The sequence below is a fragment of the Ahaetulla prasina genome, chromosome 2 (genome assembly GCF_028640845.1).
Source record: "Ahaetulla prasina isolate Xishuangbanna chromosome 2, ASM2864084v1, whole genome shotgun sequence".
NCBI classification, from domain to species: domain Eukaryota; kingdom Metazoa; phylum Chordata; class Lepidosauria; order Squamata; family Colubridae; genus Ahaetulla; species Ahaetulla prasina.
The window spans coordinates 126,334,530-126,349,705 of NC_080540.1; the positions used below are offsets into that span (position 1 = coordinate 126,334,530).

At 38.1% G+C, this 15,176-nt stretch overlaps 1 protein-coding gene across 6 annotated transcripts in view; it reads left to right on the forward strand.

Moving 5' to 3' along the window:
* SEPTIN9 (septin 9) overlaps positions 1-15,176 on the forward strand; it is a 296,825-nt gene that overhangs the window by 259,917 nt on the left and 21,732 nt on the right. For all 6 annotated transcript variants that reach the window (XM_058174061.1, XM_058174064.1, XM_058174062.1 and 3 more), the window contains one exon: positions 4,326-4,517. In XM_058174061.1, coding sequence (XP_058030044.1) covers positions 4,326-4,517 — 192 coding nt within the window. The remainder of the gene's footprint in view (positions 1-4,325; positions 4,518-15,176) is intronic.

Below are 15,176 nucleotides of genomic sequence, written 5' to 3' on the forward strand. Positions count from 1 at the left end.
GCTTGCAAAAATATGGGGTAGAATTTCCTCTTGGGGAAGGTGCATGGGAACTGATGCTCAGTTGAGGTGGGGAGTCATCTGCTTATATTTATTATTTTTTAATAAGTTAAAGATGTCTTGGGCAATTTATTCCATCACAAACTGGTGAACAAATGTAAGGTGGCAAAGACTAATATAATTGCATTAAAGTCTTCTCTGTACAGTAGTTTGATAATGAATCCAAAGTAGCTCAATGTTTTAGAGGCAGGATATGCAAAGGTTTTCTTGCTTGCCCCTTTCCTTTCTGGTGGAATGTTTTCTTCTTAGCCAGCTGGAATCAGTCTTTTTTCTCTGAACAGCAATTTCTGCTGCTCATGTCTCAAGTGTGTTATGTGTGTGACAGAGAGAAGGAAAGATATGTGTATCTGCTGGGATTGCTAATATTCCATTTACAGTATCCTGAATCACAATTCTGAATTAATCCTATGACTGGATTACAGGCCTACAAACAGTGCTTTGTTCATATGATTGAGTACACATCTACGTTTTTTTCCTTCCCAGAATTCCTTTCATATAGAAAATTAGCAAGTTAAGAATAGCTTCTCCTTCCAAACAGTGGATATCCTATGTGGATATCCTATGTGCAAAGGGATTTGATTGAGGCTCTTGAGACTCAGAGTTATCATCTACATGGAATTTCCTTGCAATTGCTCTATATAATGTAATGTAAGACAGTCCTCAATAGATCATGCAATAACACTCTCCTCAATACTTTCTTACTGGATGAGAGTTCAAACAGAGAATCCTGCCTGTTATAAAGATACTGTCTTGTTGGTACAATGTGGAGACTGCATCCATGGCAACAGATACAGTGTTGAGCCAGTGGGCAGAGAAATGTACTTGTGATTTAGATAGAATTTTATAGATAGAATTTTATTGGCCAAGTGTGATTGGACACACAAGGAATTTGTCTTGGTGCATATGCTCTCAGTGTACATAAAAGAAAAGATACGTTCATCAAGGTACAACATTTTCTAGGTCCACTAAGGTTTTACTGACATTACATTTAAACTGAGTTTAATTCTGAGAAAGTGATTTTTGTGCCATTAGGCTATAAATGTTCCATACATCCCACATTGTGGCAACCAGATATGAGGGATGTCCTTGTTGTCTCCTAGATGTCAGTACTGCAAGGGTGTTATCATCGTTTTCTAAATCTGTTTCAAATGTTTGTATTTTTACTTCTTGTTGATGACCTTTCTGGATAGTTACCTGCATAGCTGACTTCCCAAGAGGAAATTGGGAAATCTAAGCAGGTTTGGATGGATGCCATGTTTTTAAAATATGGTTTAGTTTTGGCCTAAATGGCCTACATTTGGTTTGGCCTAGTTTTTCCTGGAACTTTCAATAGAAATCATTATTCTTCTGTTCTTTGCAGTCAGATTCTGAAAAGGCATAGATAAAAATAAAAAGTTATGTGAATACATAGTACTTCCCCCTTGTTTTTTCATGTCATACATGAGTGTTTATTCAAGAGTTTCATGTAGACATATACCAGCAACTAGCAAAGAATAGGGATAAAAGAATGGTTCTCATTATAGGTAGATGTAAATGTAGAGTTCCCTGAGGATCTAGATTGGAACCTGTACTTTTTAATTTGTTCAGAAATTATCTGGATTTAAGAAGGAGCTGGGAGACGGCCAAATCAGATTATGTAGGGAGAGTAGTTTTTTTTAAAAAAATGCATGCATGTAACATTTAACCAGATTAATATTAATAAAGATTTTACAGACTTTGTGTATTCAACTACTACTTAACTGACTTAATTAAGTAAACACACTTCCAAAGGAATCAAATTGCTGGAACAATTTCCACATGAGAGAAAACCTTTGAGGGTTAACAAGGAAGACAAGATTAGGGCCAGAGGCACATCTGAAATGTTCAGAGGGTTTGGAAACTCTGAAAATGGCTGCCATTACAGACATAAAATACCCATTTGCCAGAACATAAAGTAGCCCTGGAATGTTCTTTACCATTACAGAAGGCTCCAAATGACTAAAGCAGGTATTTGCAAATGCTTCCTTTCTATTAATTATTTTGAATTAAGGTAAATTTGGTAAAGAGGAGCAGGGAGCCTGGTGACCACCAACAAAGATGTCTGGGGCAGATTGATGCTTGCAGATTTTATCTTCTCTGTCTCAAAAGCCAATGTAAGATTTAAAAAAGGAGTCATGAAACTTCATTGAATGAACCAGAAGATTGGGAGATACGGGACAGATTAGAAAGTTCTTATTGGTACATCAAGTGGTTAAAATTGAAATTCTGTGTTATAGGACAGCTCTTAGGTTTCCAACAGGTTTTTTATCTGATCCTGCATGGCTTCACAAAGATTCTGAATTTGAGACCAATACAACTTCTAGCCTGGATTAACTATACTATTAGAAATTACAGGAGCCAGCGATGAAGAGGTACTAGTCAATTTCTTAGTTTGGGACAATTCCCTAAAAACTTTTCATCAGGGTTAAAGATTGTCTGTATATGAATTGCATCAAGACTTTGATCCATATCACACTGGTTAGGGAGAAAGGATTATCAGATGTGAAAATTTTGAGTAAATATCCTTACAATTATGTTCATTTTATGGGGTGGTGTGAAGCATTTTGGAAATATATTGGCATCCTTATTGTGATTAACAACAGCAATATATTTCTTCTTCCTAATGGAAGAGTCTATTAGCACACAAGGTTCCATACCATCATTTATTGCTTTTACACTCAGTTTATTCTGGAGCCTTGTGTGCTAATTTCATGTTATTGGCTTATAGATTTCTCACATCCCTAGTGGTTGTAATGGATGGCCCTGTTTTAAGATATTGCAGGAGCCAAGTCTTCCAAAGCTTTTATTGAATATAGATGAATTCTTGCATCAAGGAATAAGATGAGATCATGACAAAGTGGGCTTGCCAACAAAGGGGAAAAGAACTAAGGATGTTAGCTGAATCCATGACAATTTGCAAACTTTTTAAAAACCTGAAAATACTATGTCATTCTACAATGAGGCCCTTAATTTTACAGTGATGAGTAAATAACTGTTCTTATGTGCATACACAAAGAGAAAAAATGGAAAAATTGTTTTTTCAGGCTTTGTCTCCTATATATGTTTTTTGTTTTTTTTTTGTTTACATTTATATCCCGCCCTTCTCCGAAGACTCAGGGCGGCTTACAGTGTGTAAGGCAATAGTCTCATTCTATTTGTATATTTACAAAGTCAACTTATTGCCCCCCCAACAATCTGGGTCCTCATTTTACCTACCTTATAAAGGATGGAAGGCTGAGTCAACCTTGGACCTGCTGGGACTAGAACCTGCAGTAATTGCAGGCAGCTGTGTTTTAATAACAGGCTTCTTACAGCCTGAGCCACACCGCGGCCCTGTTCATCCCTCCGTAGCACAGGGGCTACAGAGAACCAAAATAGAGCTAAGCTTAACTACAATAGGAATCACCACCAGCGCTGTCAGAGAATCCACAACTATTTGGAAAGCTTCAAATCAAAATATGGCTTAGCATGAGGATTAATTTGAAGGCCAGGAAGTGGCAAACTGGATAGAGATGAAGCATCAGGAACTGGGCAAGTAGGAACTCAGCTAACCTTGCTCTGTGTCAAAAGCTTAGTACCTACAGTGTGATTTTCAAATACCAAACTATTCTTATACTTTCCAGATTTTTTTAATCAATAGATAGAAACCCCCCCATACCCCATGACTAAAATGTAGTTATTTCAGCAGTCATTAGAGGAATTTTGGCAATTGCTCCTTCCCTCCCTCACTTTTTGATCTAACAGTATTACCACCACTCCATGTTATAAATCTGGAATCGCGAGGCATGTTGAGGACATGGGTTTCTATCACTTCACATTTTAACATGCTCTTGATAACTTAGCATTTAACATGGTACTGAGCTAATCAGATTGCAAACTATCCTCAGTAAGTGACATGAATACCCAGAGATAAAACACAGATTTTTTTTAAAAAAAAGCTGGTCTGTAACATGCTACAAGATAAAGCAAGACTAAACAAAGAGGAAAGAATGAGAAAAGAGATTGAAAAGAGATTATTGGTGGTTATCCCATTTGTTAAATTTATATCCCACTTTTTATATAAAGTAAAGTATTGTACAGAAATGCATCTACTATTTTTTCTCAGAAGCACTACCCTTTAAACTTTTCCTTTCCTTTCCTTTCCTTTCCTCCTTTATCTGTGAAGATATTTTGATTGTTCTAGTTATGTGCGTTAATAATAGACCAGTGAATGCATTGTATTGACTGGAGGTTTGATTTCTCATAAACAGGTTCAGAGACCATTCCCAATTATCCCAGCAGTGTGATGGATGCCACTCGAGATGCTGGTCTCAAGCCAGTTGCACCAGCAAGGACAGAGAAGCCAGCTGCCGATTTTGCCTATGTTGGGATTGATGCCATCCTCGAACAGATGCGAAGGAAAGCCATGAAACAAGGCTTTGAGTTCAACATCATGGTGGTTGGTAAGTCTCCTTACCTAGGTGTGACTGGGTAGAGATTACATTAGTCAGGCTAGCTAAGATTCTTGACAAGGGTACCAAAAGTATGCACTTTGATTTTCTTCCACTATTCTATTTTTACCTGTCCACTCCTTTGAACAACAGTAACTAGCATTTGTGACTTCTTAAGGTAATGCAATTTGATAAATTATTCTGTACATTACTAAAATAGATGTTTTATACTCTGAATGTCAAGGTGATTATGTGTTTTCTCTTATAAGCCTCTTTGTCCTGACTGGAGCATCAAACGTCAAGGGCATGTGGCTTTGAATCAGCCATTTTAACTCTGATAAGCAGCTATACTGCTTGGCATTCTGTGGTTGAATTTCTTCCACTAAAAACAAAACAAAGTCCTACTTGCCTGTGCCATTCTTTTTTTTTTATTAAAAAGTTTTACAAAAATTTTCACCCATACATCCCCTCCTCCTCCCACCAACCCTCCCCTTCCCCTCCCCCTCCCCCCAATCCCCCCATCCCACCCCAGACTTCCCAGAACAATAACAGGGTATAATATCTAACAATCATAAGCTAGAATACACTAACTATCCATAGATTCCCATCCATCCCCTAGAACCTCAACTCCCCTTCTCCATAGTAAAGAAAAAGGGGGAAAAAGAGAAAAAAGAAAATATACAGTACATTCTGTTCATTCATAGGCTATTTGATATTCTTAATCCAATATTTGTTTTAAAAATAGTCGATCCATCTTCTCCTTTCCAATATGCATCTTTCTTGTGAATGGTCTTTCTGGTACGCCGAAATTTCTGCCATCTCCAGTAAGTTCACTGCTTTTAGCATCCAGTCTTCAATGATAAGCAAATATTCCATCTTTCAATATTGCGCTGCCAGTAATCTAGCTACTAATATTTAATTTAAAATCAATTTACGCCCTTAAACATTATCTTCTTCTTCAAAGTATTTTGTATAATCCACCAAATTTATATATCCACCATATATAATAATAAATAGTATCAGCCCAGCCAGATCTCCAACATTTAAATTATAAATTCAAATACGTACATGCCAGTGTTTAGAATCTAGATACCATCTCTAAGACATTTTACAAAATTTTCCTCTTAAATTTTTAACTTACATAAATTTAACATTTAACCCAATCCCCTTTTATCATACAATCCTTAACTAATTCCATTTCTTATTCTATTTTTATCAACACCTCATATAACCCTTCAGTTTTTCTCCAGAATAACTTAATTTTTAACAAATCCACCATATGAGCCAGCAGTGTGCAGCAACTGTCAAAAAAGCCTACACAGTTCTGGGCTGCATAAACAGAGGGATAGAATCAAGATCACGTGAAGTGTTAATACCACTTTATAATGCCTTGGTATTGCCAGACTTGGAATATTGCATTCAGTTTTGGTCACCACGATGTAAAAAAGATGTTGAGACTCTAGAAAGAGTGCAGAGAAGAGCAACAAAGATGATTAGGGGACTGGAGGATAAAACATATAAAGAACGGTTGCAAGAACTCGGTATGCCTAGTTTAATGAAAAGAAGGACTAGGGGAGACATGATACAGTGTTTCAATATCTCAGGGGTTGCCACAAAGAAGAGGGAGTCAAACTATTCTCCAAAGCACCTGAGGGTAGAACAAGAAGCAATGGGTGGAAACTAATCAAGGAGAGAAGCAGTTTAGAACTAAGGAGAAATTTCCTGACAGTTAGAACAATTAATCAGTGGAACAACTTGCCTGCAGAAGTTGTAAATGCTCCAACACTGGAAAATTTTAAGAAAATGTTGGATAACCATTTGTCTGAAATGGTGTAGGATTTCTTGCCTGGGCAGGGGGTTGGACTAGAAGACCTCCAAGGTCCCTTCCAACTCTGTTATTATTATTATATATATAATCAAATATCATTGCTTTTAAATTCCAGATACCATCTACAAAACATTTTATAAAACTTAACTAGTTCCATTCCTTATTCTATTTTTATCAACACCTTATGTTCCCAAAATCAATTTTTAACTTATTTTCTAACAGATCCACCACTTATAATCAAATGACATTACTACAAATTCTTCTTCAAGATTTAAACACATACACAGTACTTTTTAAATATATTCAAAAATTTCAGTTATGATTTACCCTTTCCCATAAAAGGAAACTCTTTTTGCTTGATATTGCTGCTTCTTTACTCTTTGTTCTTTTTGTTTAATATCTATTCGAGTCAATCTTTGCTCATTTAAATCCCCTACTTTTTCCAGTGTTTCTTCTTCAGCAATTGCCATCCCAACTTTAAGTTGTGTGTGCTTTACTTCCTTCTCCCGCTTTTTTCCAATCTCTACTTTGCTTCCATCTTAGCTTCTAGCCGTGGTGGACTTCCAGCCTTTAATACATTAGTATAAAAATCTCTTGCTTTAAAATCTGTGTTAAGTCAATATTTACTTCTGTTAGTCCAGCTGGAACATCCCATCTAAACTGCATCTGACGATTTCTAAGTTCATCCACCAAGAAAGTAAACTCCTTTCTAGATCTTAACATTTTAGGAGGAATTTCTTTGAATACTAATATCTCTTGTCCTGATATTTGAATTTTATTTTTATAAGATACTTGTAAAATTTCATTCCGAATCCTCCTAGTTGTAAAATAGATAACAACATCTCTCAGTATCTCTTGGTAACTGTTTCTGTCTGGCAACCCAGGAGTTAACACGATAATTTTTTTCAATTTGAGTTACAAATTCTGCTGGTTGTTCTCCAAGTATATGTCCAAAAGCATCTGCAAAAATATCTTTTAGATTCTCGCGCTTATTTTCTTTGAGACCTCTCACTCTCAGGGCAAACTCCATTGATCTATATTGCAGCAAAACCAACTCTTCATCTGCCCCGTTCATCTTGGTCTGGACCTCCTCTATTTTATTTCCCAAATTCACATTAGCTTTATTAATTTCTTCCACTCTTCCATCCAACTGAACCGTGTATTCAAACAACCTTTGAAATACTGCCACCACATCTTCCCTTATATCCTTATTCCTAATTTCGATAATATCTTTTATTTGAGATATTTCCTCTTCAAGCTCCATAAATTTTTGGTCTATAACAGAGGTTTGAAAGTCTAGAGTTTCTTCTAAAAGACTTTTCAAAAATTCCTTCAAATCTTCTTGTAGCTTTTGCATTTGAACTGGCAAAATTCCAACATCCTTAATAACATCAAGCTTTGTTTGCTTAGAAGCCATTTTTCACTTTAATTTTATACCTTACAGCCATCTCAATAAGTTCAATAATTCTTCAAATCTTTTCATAAACTCTGTATTTGGGTTAGGTAAATCAATTCTATAATCCTTCCACTTTTCACTTAATCTCTTCATGTAAATGTAAAATCCAGCAAATTTAAAGAGGACCGAGAGTGCAACAATGTTAACAAAGGCTTCCTTAAGTTTCACTTTAACTTTATACTTTGCAACAAAATCAAATCTGTTCATAAACTCCTTATTTGGATTGGGTAAATCAATTCTGCAGTCCTTCAATTTTTCTCTTTAACATTTCTTCTCATAAGTATAAAATCCAACAAGTTTAAACAGAGTTAAGGGCGCTAACGATGCTAACAAGGACTTTCTTAACTTTTGTTTTCATGCCCTATTAAGCAGAGGTGCCATTTCCTTTCTTCTCAAGTACTGTACAAAGATCGAGTTGAGGTCTGGTGCTTACATCAGCCTGTCCTCCGACCTTTGCTCCATCTGCTTAAAGTAAATTAAGATTGATCTTCATCTTGATAGCAGAGATGGTTGCGTCGTTTTGTTCTGCATTAATAAATTAATGCAGAGGGTCCCAGATCTGGAGCTTTCGCCAGGCTTAAATAGGGAGCTCTCTTTTTGCCCCTAGAATTTTTTCTGGGGCTCTCGGGGAGCTTTACCTCCGCCTGGCAGCTCACCTTTCCCTCTTCTCCCGAGGGAAAGGTTTCCAAGCCGTCAGACAGCTGATGAATGCTGTCTGAACGACTTTAACGAGATCACGGGGCTGACGGTCCGAAAGGACCATCTCCAATGCCTGCGGCGCCACCCGGAAGTCTCTCCTATGCCATTCTTGAAGGTTATTTGAAAGTGCTGTATAATTCTCCTTTAAAAGAAAAAAAATCACTCTGTAATCTCTTAAAAGTAACAGAGGTTGTTAAAAAAACCTGCTTATTAGCATTTCTTACCTAAACAATGACCCACTTTCTTTTGTCCAGTGGTGAAATCCTCCAAGATTTGCCACTGGTTCGCTGTGTGCATGTGCGCGGTGTGTGCCAAACATGTGCTGGATGTGTGCAGGCGCAGTGTGCTGCACACATCCAGCATGTGCAGTTCGCACCAAATGCACGCTGCATGCCAAACACGCTGCACGTGCACTTATGCACAGTGCACTCCAAACGAGCACTTCGCGTGGAAAAGGAGACTTAAGAAGGTAAGTAGAACAGCGAGGGGGGCGGAACAGCTGTGCCGTGTGATTTAGATTTGCTAGAAAGCAAGATTTCTTGCTTTCTAGCAAATATAAAGCGCTCGGCCCAGCTGATTGTCAGAAATACCGGTTTGGATGAACCGGTAGCATTTTTTTTACTACCGGTTCACCTGAACTGGTACGAACCGGTAGCATTTCACCCCTGCTTTAGTCCCCTCTTAACCAGTCAGAGTCAATAGTTAATTCAAAGTTTACTCTCATTAGATGCAAGTCTGTTGATCCAATATCATAGCTCTGACTACATTCTTGCCCCTCTGTTCTAAACTCCATGCTTTTTGTTCTTTTTGTTCATGCTTCATCTCCTTCAACATTAAGGGTGTGTTTAAAGAACCTGAAATTTAAAATGCTTGCAGAATCTAGCAAGTCTTGCACTTGATGCTACATCAAGCTTCTGATTCTTGAATGCATGGCACACTTCTTCCAAAAGTTGATTTCCACTCCCTGGTTAGGTTGTAGCTTGCAGCTAGTTCTTTCTCTGATGCTTTGATAATAGGGTAAAACATGTTTCTTAAGGGCAATAACAAAGACTAATGACAGAAAAGGTCTGAAAGATAAAAGTGTTTGCCTGAAAAGTCAAAGACATCCTTTAATTTATGCATTTACTCTATAGTTAGACTTCACATAGTAGGAAGAGTAAGTGTTGCTGAAGAAGAATTTGCTGATCACTGACTGTTCTGGCCAGCTAAGTATAACATCACCCCATTTGTGTATGTTAGTTCAGGGAAAGTATTTCCTTCCAATGTTCTTCCATGGGAACAAAGGATTTCTTTCACTTCTGGAGCGGGGGAGGAAATGTGTCTCTTCTACATTCACTGCTTTCAACTTTGAATTAAGGACTGATACAGGAACAAATAAAAAGAGCCCTTGCTCCATCAGAACCTACCTTCTTGGCTGTGAGTGGTTGACTGTGAGCAATAGAGAACCAGTCTGGTGTAGTGGTGAAGGGACTGACTTAGAAACCAGGTGATTGTGAGTTCTAGTCCTACCTTAAGCATAAAGACAGCTAGCTGACTTGGACCAGTTCCTCTCAGCCCAATTCACCTCAGCGTTGTGTGGAAAATAGGAGACAGAAAAATCAAGCATGTTTGCTACCTTGAGTTATAGATTTTAAAAAAGTGGGATAATATTATAATAATTTCCCTAAGCAGTTCTATATCTGTTTAGAAAACATATTTTTTCTTTTAAAAAAAAGCTCTTCTGAAGTGACATCTCCTACATGATTGTTACAGTGACACATTGTTCAACGTGATTAAAAAGACAACAGGAGATACTGGTATTGTATGGCCAGTTTAATGGAGCAACCTTATTAGTTTTTGTTTTGTTAAATGGATCATTTGTGGTTGGCCATACCAGGTCTTTGGGGGGAATGAAATTATCAAGCAAAAAAGAAATGAGAGATCAAACATGGAATGATGGCTAAAACTTCCCAATGATCTGGGATACAGAGTGAAAGTACTATGATTACAGGTGAAAATGTTTTTCTGAAAACAGGCCAAGGCAGGGAACAGAGACAGATGAGCTGCAACTTCTGGTACAAAATAAATTAAATTTGCTTTTTGGGAAAACAGAAGGGATTGTTTCATTTCCAAACCTGATTGCCTTTTGGTAATTATTGCTCACCCTGACTTATCAGTGAAATGGTTTAATTCAAGTTTGGTTTAAAACTTGAAGATAACTAAAAATTCCTGCTTTTGTTCCCCCAATCATTTATAGCCCAATAGTTCAGTGCCATCTTTCTAAGATTCCCTAAAAAGAGTTGTAGTGCATTTCCCCCCATTTTTTCTTCTTTTTCTAGGATTTTATTGCAGACTGGGTGCATATACTATTCGACAAATATTTAGCTCCAGATGGTTAGCAGATTAACAAATGTAGACAGTTGATATTTATTTGAGGGTGGTTAAAACTGCAGTTTTGATGTACACATTAACTGAATACTTGACTGTTAAAAATACCGTATTTTTCGGACTATAAGACGCTCCAGACTATAAGATGCACCTAGCTTTTGGGGAGAAAAACAAGAAAAAAAATCTGCCTCTGCCTCCCAGCAATTTGCTTCCTTAGAGCAAACAGCCTGGTCAGCTTCAGCACAGCCTGATTTAGCACGAGCAGCTGATTGGCAGTTGGATCATCCTACCAGAATACAGCCTATCAACCGTTCCAGGCTGCGGGGATCGGTATCGCCTATTGCCATTGCCACGGCCATATATCCCTGCCACCTGAAATGGGCCAAAAATGGAGTATGCGGAGGCCGAAAATGGGATGCACGGAGGCAGCTATAGGTGGTAGCTGCGACAGCAGCGATGGGCGGTGGCGATTCCTGCAGCCTGGAACAGCTGATATGTGGTTTCCGGGAGACCGAAATCAGCTGCTTGTGCTAAATCAGACTATCCTGAAGCTGACCAGGTTGTTTGCTGCTTGCTTCAAGAATTGTTGGGGGGCAGAGGCCGAAGGGTGGGGGTGGGCAGGGCTTCAGTACATTTGCTCTATAAGACGCACAGACATTTCCACCCATTTTTTGAGTGGGGGGGGGATGCGTCTTATACACCGAAAAATACAGTACTTTGTTTCATTTCCTTGAAGGGTTTTTTAATAAAATCTTAAAAAGTCCTGGCTCAAGCAGACTCAATATGCTTAGGAAGTGAAGCATTCAGTGTAGAATTTTTCTGTCTTTATTTGTGGCTGTTTGGAAGGCAGTTCCAGAAATATAGCCGTATATCTGGTTTCCTGGTTTCTTTGACACCCATAAACTTTTCATTTCTCTTACTGCTTTTTAATATTCCTAGGAAGATTGGATTCATTTCTCTGTCTGCTTATTTTTATGGATGAACAAAATTGTGTGCAAATTTAAAACTGCACATTTCTTATACCAGCATTTCTTCCATTATAATATTCTCACTGTTTATACTACATAGTTATATATATGTACAGTGTATTAGATCAGGCTGTAGAATCAGGACAACTTTTCTTGGCTGTCCCCCCTCCCCCGCCTACCCTCTTACGTTCAGGCAGGCTATCCTTAGTAGTCCTTCTCAGAGTGCTGTGAAAACTTGGCACTTCACTCAAGCTTTGGATAGGGCACAAGTGTGGCCAGCAAATTTAAGAGTATGGGGAGGTTGTGATATTGTGGTACTGTATTTGGGATACATGGTATTGTTGGGGTTACTTTATAATATTCTGGTTTTATTTAAAGTTAGTGTTGAGCTGCTCAGATTATCTTGCATAATATAAGGCAGTCTTGTAAGTTTCTAAACAAATAAATATCAACATAACAAAGTATAGGAGGAAGGTTAGAATTAAATTGGGTTGAAGTATGAAGCTTTATTACTCCTCTGTTGGCCTTGTGCTATAGGATGTTTCTGTTGTGTCTTGCCCGCTCTCACAGCAGCCGGGGCCTTCTTATCTGCTCCCGAACACGGAGGAATGTATGCCTCCCGGCCCCAGTCCTGGCTCCATGCCCAGACAAGCTGAAGAGGAGGGGGCACCTCCCGGCCCCAGCCCTGGCTCCATGCCCAAGCAGGCTGCAGAGGAGGGAGCACCCCCCGGCCCCAGCCCTGGCTCCATGCCCAGGCAAGCAGACAGCTAGACCCTCCCCTCCTCCACAGCATGTGAGCCTGAGGAAAGTTTATTTCCAACAGCTGCTGATTGGAGTGACCCTCGCATCAGAAGACTGGATAGGCGGAGGCAACAGAAGGAAGGGAGGGGCAGGCCTTAATGAGTGCTGAGTCATGGAGCCACACCCCATGGCCTATATAAAGGATCTGCTTTCTGGCAGTCTCTGAGTCAGGCAAAGTCGAACTTATCTTGCTGAAGTTACTTTCTGGTCTCCTGCCTGCTCTGAGGACTTTGCTAGGACTTTGGGCAGAGCTGCAGAGGCAAGCCTGATTCGGATTTCCCTGACCCAGCCGTCAGCGGAGGAGTGGGACACGACAGTCTCTGCAAAAGAATTAAGAGTTTTGCTGGCCCTTTAAAAATGAGTGTTTGGTTATAGCAGTTTATGTCTCATGGCAGGGACAAATACTGTATATTACAGTTTTAGAAACAACATGTGATTTATTGGCTACCCTTTGCAACTAAGCAAGATGAAAAATAAACTTCTTTGACTAAATATCCAACCTACTCTTCCTAACAGGGCTTTCATTTATTTTATAACCTTTCTGTGTCACGCTTTTACACAGGATGATTTATTTATATATTTAATCCATTTATGTAGCTGCCCATTTTCTAACCAATTCTGGGTGGCTCTCAATCGAACATTAAAACAACATATGGGCCTTGGGCTGAAGTCTTATAAGCACAGGGCCTCTTGGGGTAGCTTCAGTGTTGTTTTCATTTGCTTACGGTCTATTATCTTCCTTATCTCCCATTTGGTATTCTGTCTGCTGTGCCTGAGGCTCTTCTCCCCATTCTGAACTCTCTTCATTCCACACCCATTTTTTTTATAGTAAAATAAAACTTGTGCCGTTAGTTAAAATGTAACATATTTTATATGATTAATTGTGTTAGACCAAATATTTCTTTACTTTTGTAACCACATTCCCTTTGGGTAATCTGTATACTGGGATTCAATGTCCACGCATTAATAACCTAACAATGAAAAATAATAAAAGCAACTTTCTTACACCTAATGCTTTCCAGATCATTGCTTTTTTCCAGCAAGGTGTGGTAGTACTCACTCATAATGTTTGTTTGTTTGTTTGTAATTAGGAGAAGTAAAGGTTAGAAATAGGCATTTTAAAATATTTCTTGGTTTTGATGTTAAAAGGACCTGACAGTTGAGATTTTTGTAACTCATACATGCAGATTACATTTCCTGTGTTCTGTGCAAGATTTAACCACTATGGCAATCGCCTTAAACACCTCTTATCTAAATAATGGCATGCGCCTGTATTTTTTTTCACTGACATTTTTTGATCTTTTAACTTCTTTGAATTTTGGTTTAAGTTGTGGTTTCAGAAGACAGTTGAATACATTTAAAAGAAAGTCTGGACTTTCAAACCCAAAATTAGCATTTTGGTCTAACACTTAATTGTTGTTTTCAGCTTGCTAAAAAACAGAATTCATGAATTTTCAGAAACATGAGCTATGTTCTCTCACTTTTAAAAGCACAGGTTTACTATACAAGCAGAGTATCAATAAAAGGAGAACAATGTTTTTTGCATTCCTTTTTTTAAAAAATAGAAGACATCTTATTTTTCCATCACTCATCTCAGACCGTTGTCTGAAAAATTAGATATATTTATTTCTCACCCATGCATATTATTTCCACTAATAGCAAGCATAGTGCTCCCATGCCGATAGCAACAGAGATAGAATGGGATTTCTGAAACCAACAAGCAAATTTGGATGCACTCCCCATTTATATAAAATCTCCAAATTTCCCTTGAAAGCGAGGAATGACATGTCTTCAGATCAACTTCATGAATACTGAGCATACACAGTATACATGGACCACTATGGCATTCTAAGTTGGAAAAGAAAAAATGGGAATTGGAGGCACACAATTGACTGCCTGGAATTCCTGTTAAAAGGCAAGAATAAATTGCAATAAATATATATTTTTGTAGGGTTCCTTGTAAAAATTCCATAGGTTATAAACTGTCAATATTAGGAGAAAATAATTTAATGCCTGTCAACCAATGTGGGGCACTGAAATACAAATTTTGGAAGTCAAAAGATGCTCATTTATGAAGAAGGTGGGATACTGAATTGGAAGAAACTAAACATGAACTTCATTTGAAATGCTGTTGTGATTTTTTTAACTTATCGATTTAACTGGGAATTAAGCACAACCTACTTAAGTCAAACTGACATTACTGTTTGTCTTCTAAAATTAGTCCATAGAGTTGAAGCAGGAAATCTATGGACTCCAAATGTTGCTGAAGAGCCACTAAGAGCTCCAGTTGGGCATGACCAATTCTAGTGTGGTTAAAATGCCACTTTGAGCTTCTCAGATAACAGAAGGCGTGCAGATGTAACTCAAACAGAAACACTCTCCTTTTTTGAGTTATAAACTATGTACTTCTTTCTCCTTGAAGTTCTCATAAAGAGATGGGAAGACTGAAATGATTTTCCTAATGTAAGAAAACTTGGAGAGAATATTGTTTGCTTTTTTGAAAATAGGGTTCGAAAAAGGGTTAGAGATAATCGTGCAAATTACAGAATTGG